At 39.4% G+C, this 6,105-nt stretch overlaps 1 protein-coding gene across 1 annotated transcript in view; it reads left to right on the plus strand.

Annotated features, from left to right (window-relative positions):
* Churc1 (churchill domain containing 1) overlaps nucleotides 1-4,085 on the plus strand; it is a 21,107-nt gene extending 17,022 nt beyond the window's left edge. The window contains exon 4 of the mRNA XM_010603032.3: nucleotides 1,047-4,085. Coding sequence (XP_010601334.1) covers nucleotides 1,047-1,139 — 93 coding nt within the window. The 3' untranslated portion in view covers nucleotides 1,140-4,085. The remainder of the gene's footprint in view (nucleotides 1-1,046) is intronic.
* Nucleotides 4,086-6,105: the final 2,020 nt, after the last annotated feature.

Consider the following 6,105-nt stretch of genomic DNA (forward strand, 5'->3'; position numbering starts at 1 on the left):
AACTCGGGTCTGAGCTTGCGAGGCAGGCCCCGGAACCCTGAGCTAAATCCTCAGCTCCAGGTGTGGAGATATTGATAGATTAAACACAGATATTTTCCTAAAGAAGAAAAATTTTAATTAAAAAGTTTAAAAGAAATGTTTCTCTGTAGTTTATGACTGTTATTAAAATTCCTTAAAGGGACAGCTATAAGAATAGGACTTTGCCCTAAGGATTTTTACCTAAAATAAAATTGCTCTCACCAGTGTGGATATCTGTTTAGCCCAAGAAACATAAAACTCCTTAAATAAATGAAATTCTGGGCAATTAGACATTTGAGTATGGGATATGGCATATTAGTAAATTTAACATATTTGTTTATTTTTCTAGAATAGATAAAAGTAGCATTTTCAATTTGAGAATTTTCTCCCTTCCTTTTTTTTTTTTTCTTCCTGTTGATTATTAATGTTAAAAGTGCTAGAAAAGAACAGTTCTAAGAATGGAAAGTCCGTAGAGACCTACACTCAAATTGCTTCATTATTAAATAGCAGCACTAAGTTAAATATGTGTGCTAAGATCAAGAAACAGCCATGTATTTCCAGTGTGACATTCTTATATACATATTAAACAAGCGTATCAGCACGTATTTACTTACATAACCAAAAGACTCTGAAGATTACAGATTAAACCTGTACTGCTTAAAGGTGTTGAAGAAACTCATCTAATGGGGAGGGGAAGGTGAATGCCTATAATCCCAGCTACTTGGAGTCTGAGGTAGCAGGATCACAAGTTCAAAGCCAGCCTGGGCATCTTAGTGAGACTCTGTCTCAAATTTTGAAAATAAATAAATATACTGAGGATACCCCTTAGAAGTAGAGTACCCCTGGGTTCCAGCCCGAGCAGCAATGAAAAGGGGGAGGGAGGAAGAAAGGAAGAAGGGCAGGGAAGGAGGAAGTCGTGTGATGTTCATAAAGGATATCATGACCGTTTGTAGAGAAGAACTTTCCCAGCGTCGATTACAGAGCATCTTACTGTCCCTTAAGATAATTATGCGCTTTGTCTGTTCCAGGAGTATACCATGCTGTGTCTGTTATGTGGCAAAGCTGAAGATACTGTCAGTATTCTCCCTGATGACCCTCGGCAAATGACTCTGCTATTCTAAGACTTCTCCACCTCTGTTGTGACTCTGTTGGGTTGGTTCACCAATACAGCAAGCCTGATGGTTTGTCTCAAAAAATGTTCCTTGCATATTTTCTTTCTTGCTTAGGCTCACAAGTGCTTTGAAAGAAAAAGTGATTAAGGGATTGTGGTTTCCTCCAGCTGAGTCCTAATATTGAAGTTCCCAGTGTACATCAGTGTGGCCAGACTGAAACATGTTTGTTAGCGGTTTTTTGTCCAGAAAAGAATTAGAATGAATGTACACTTAGTGTCCAGACCTTGATTTCTCATGAAAAGAACCAGGACTCCTTAGGAGAATGACTGGTGAAGTGGGGCAGGAAATATGTAAGATGAGCCTGAAGCATCTTGGGCCCCCAAAAATTGAAGTGCTAAATTTTTTTTTAATCAGTGGATGAGGGTATGTCGAACAAAGGGGACAAGTGAAGGAACTCCCAGTGACTAAAGCTGGAGCTGAGACAGACAGAAACACCTGACTCCTTCATTTTTCCCTGTGCTGGCTGGAAGGGGGACATGACTTGGCTGGTGGCCAACTTGCTTTTCCCCCTCGCTTCCCTTTGCTCCTCTGTGCACCCCAGTGGACTGGGACAGTTTGCTTTGGTGTCCTCTTTGGCTAATCTAGTGGTATCCTTGCTGACTATCAAACCACCATTCTCCAGTCCAGCGTGAGTGCTGCCAGGCAGTGTGGTGCTCCTTCCCCACGCCTACCACTTCTATGATACTGAAGAATAGAGAGGGTACCCTGGAGTGGCTAAGAGCAGGAAGGGAGGGACCTGGGCCCCATGAATGCTATGCGTACCCAGCATTCATAGCATGCTTTTAGCCCTCACCTTCACTGAAATAGGCTCGCAAGCTGCTGTATAAGCAGCATTCCCCAGCCCCTTCTGAGGTGATCTGGAAAACACAGGCCCTCTTAAAGACTTGCTTTAGTTTTCCTGTAAATATGCTCAGGATTTATTTTTTGGGTATAATGGGCTCCAAAAGTCCTATAAATTTATTTGAGATTTTTATCTTGAGTAATATGGACAGAGCAGTCATTTCCAATGAAAGACATAAAACCAGAGCTCTTCACACCATGGAGCTCCAGAGACCAGCAGCCAACAAAGACCAGTAGAGTCAGCTGTGGTGTCCAGCACAGCTGGCAGTGGCAGTAACCAGCAGCTGGCCGTGTTGACTGTTGGTATCCAGCATCATCTGGTGACAACAAGGCTGCTAGCAGAGCTGCACTTTGCCAATTCACAATTTCCATCTGAATCAAACAAAAGAACCTTAGGTTGGTTGGAAATGGAATGATTTGAATAACAAAGTAAAGTGGGACTAGATTTATAACCTGAACCATATAGTAAATATGCATGAGTTCAGGCTGACGAATGAATGAGTGGATAGATGAATGAATAAATGGGAGAGAGTAAACGAATCTGTGTAGAATTCCAAATGATTTCCATAGATAATCCGTACTACTACTAATAATCCCAAGGAGATGGGCTGTGTATAGTGACTGGTTTTCAAAGAGTAGAAAGGAGAGCCAGGGATTTAGCTCAGTGGTGCCACCACCTGCCTCACAAGTGCAAGGTCCTGAGTTTGATCCCTGTACCCCCCCCCAAAAAGAATCACAAGAGTAAAAAAGAGAAAAAGTGACTTGACAATGAAGAAACCTGATAATAGCTTGGCCAGGAGGTGACATCACCAATGTAAGGCATTTTGGTAGCAGGTACCCTTGATAAGAGTGGCATTGTACCCCTGTGGTCTTCTAAAAAGCTTTAATCCCAGTCATGAGAAAAAACATACAAATCCCAATTGAGCCACATTCTGCAAAATATGTGACCAGTACCCCTCAAGACTATCAAGGTCATCAGAAACAAGGAAAGTCTGAGAAACTGTGAGGCAAGAAGAGTGTGAGAAGATAATGACATCCTAAATGGGACCCTGCACCAAAAAAAAAAGGAAATCTGGATAAAGTATGAACTTGTTAATACTGTATAAATGAGTAGACTGACTTCAAAGGAATCTCTAGCATTTAGGCCTCTTTGCTATTTGGAAACAGTACAACCATTATGCATAGCATTACTCTGGACTTCATTGTCCCGTTTCTATAAATTTGGGCTGCTATTCTCCTTTCATAGTAATGTTAGAAGATCCAGATGCATTAATAAATGTTAAATACTTTGGAAAGCATATAAAGCACAAATTCAGTGGGGTGGCTTGAGTTCTTCAGAATTAAAGTCAAGCAGTAGAAACAAAATTGTTTCCTTTTCATATTCAAAAGATTTGGAAGTTTTGAGCTAAAGCTTTGCTTATATGGGGAAAAAATGAGTGAAAGCTGGGCATGGTGCAGGCCTGTAATCCTAGCATTTGGGAGGTTGAGGCAGTAGGATTGCCCAAGATCAGGGCCAGCCTGGGCTACGATAATGAGCTCCAGTCAACTGTCATGCTTGGGAAAAACATGTTTTTGGACCCCATAGCAAAGAGCCATTGAAAAGGTCGTTAAGACCGCAGAAGAAAGGAATAAACTAAGTAAATGAGAAAATGCCTCCTATTGATACTGATATACCAGTCTACGGTGATCATCTAGAAAGTAATGAACATCTTAAGAGTTCATTATCTATGTGTGGGCTTAATTATAGAGAGGTGGTGTGTGGCCATGTGGAAAAGATGGTGGCCTTCCATTTCAAGTAAGCAGGATTGGTCACAAAATAAAATTGCTGAAGTAAATACAAAACAAGAAATTCTCAAAGAATGCAGAGGAAAAGGCCAAAGAAATTAAACTGAGAAAAGAAGAGAAAAGGAGAAATGTAGAGGGCCTGTGCAGGAGATAGACTCTATGTGTAATAGGAATACCTGAAACAGGACAAAGCAAATGAAGCTGAAACTGTAATTAAGGAACTAATTGAAGAAAACTGTCCAGCGCTGAAGAACAAAGTAGGCCTGCAAATGAAGACGACGGACGGGATCTTTAAAATTTAATGAGAAGAAAGCATCACCTAAACATATCCTCATTTGATTTCATGAGTAAAGAAATTTTGCAAGTATCCAGACAGAGAAAGTAGGTTGCTTATAAAGGGAAAAAGTCAGACTGACCTGAGATGTTTTTTCTCTTGGAGTTCTAAGTGCCAGAAGACAATGGAGCAACATCTCCAGCGTTGTAAGGAAAAATAATTTTAAACCAAGAATTACCCTGCTAAGTTAGTATTTGTGTATGAAGGCAACTGGAAGATGTTCCCAGATACCACAGGGTTAAGAAAGTATATTGATCAAGAACCTCTGAAAATTTTGCTGAATTATTTACTGCAGCCAATAGGAAAATTAAAAAGAGTAGAGGGATGATTATATGAAAGATTTGATGGTTAAAACTAGTTAAGAATATGAAGTCTATAATAGTTACATACAGGCTAATAAACCCAAATGCAAAATAGATTTGTAAGCTACATCTAAAATTTTCAGTTTATACAGTTTTTAAACTGTCAAAGTGCATGCCAAATATTCAATACATTGGGAAAATACTTTTTATTTTTGCCATGTTAAAAAAAAATATTTCAAAGCCAGCCTGAGCTACATAGCAAGACTTTGTCTCAAAAAAACAAAGCAAAACAAAACTTTTTTTGTATAACAGCAGCAGTTATAATAATAGCTGAGGTTTGTTGAGCACTTCATATGTGCCAAGGCCATTTAAAGCAATTATTTAATCCTCATTAGCATCATGAGATAGTTACCATTGTTATTTCAGTTTTAGAGCCAAAAAAAAAGCCTGGAGACATAAGTACCTTGCACAGGATCACACAGCTACTACAGTCATGCCCTCTCAGTAACGTTCATAAACATGAGGTACAGGTAAAGGTCTGAAGGTCTAGCAGGGCTGGGAAGAGATTGATGGTAGCCTTCTGAGGAATCCAGATATGTCAGGTAAAGATTTATTACTTTAAAAAGTTAAGTCAGCTACTCTGTAGGGATCAGTTTTATTCCTGGAGAATGTTTTCCATTTTGCTGCAAATCTGTGTCTGACTTGCTGAGGAAATCGTTTGGTGAGATGAGTCCAAAAAGAGAAAATGCTTCATTACTTTAAATAGCAGCACTAAACCTCTTATAGCTTCTAAATTGTCCCTTCTTGGAGTTTGCTAATACTTCCAATTTAGTCATTAAAAGCTCGACAGTATTTTATATGCTTCTGCTGACATCTTCATCTATTGCAGAATGTATAGTTATGTGTTTTAAACTATAATTATAAAAATTTAAAACAAGATCCTATCCATGTATTTCGTTATTATTCATCCAGCATTATAGTGTGTTTGGTTTGTTCGTTTTGACACATGGTCTTGCTATGCAGTTCAGGTTGGCACTGAACTCACAACATAGCCTAGACTGGCATTGAACTTGGAGCAATCCTATCACCTCCTCCTTCCGAGATTACAGGACTATGCCGCCATGCCCTGGTCTTGTGATATTTTATCATCTTCAGAATTCTGTAGGTCTAATGGAATAAAGACTTCTTGTGTCCAGTTCACTGAATTTTTACTTTCTGATCAAATGAAGGGGAACTAGACAAAAGGATTGATCTTCATTATTTCTCTTCCTGAGATTTTAGAAGGAAAAGAATCACCATGAGCGTCATGGGGAATGTAGGTTAGTCTTGGCCCTCATTTTTCTACTCACTTCATAATACACAGATCTGGCATCTGGCTAGGTGGACTATTGAAATTAAAGCTCACCCTGTATTTCTCTTGCATTGTTTTAGCTAGCTCTGTCTTTCTCTGATGGTCTTAGCTCCTCCTAATACTAATTAATTGACATGTGACCAACTTGGGCACAACCAGATGACTTCTGTTACTTGAAAGTTATCACTAAATGGTGTGTGCTCACAGTTCTGTTTGTTTGTTTTTTGGTTTTTTGAGACAGGGTCTCACTATGTAGTTAAGACTGACCTTGGAACTCACTATGTAGCCCAGGGTGGTCTTGAA

This window comes from Fukomys damarensis, unplaced genomic scaffold, assembly GCF_012274545.1.
Source record: "Fukomys damarensis isolate Sample0158 unplaced genomic scaffold, DMR_v1.0_HiC HiC_scaffold_21, whole genome shotgun sequence".
Lineage (NCBI taxonomy): Eukaryota > Metazoa > Chordata > Mammalia > Rodentia > Bathyergidae > Fukomys > Fukomys damarensis.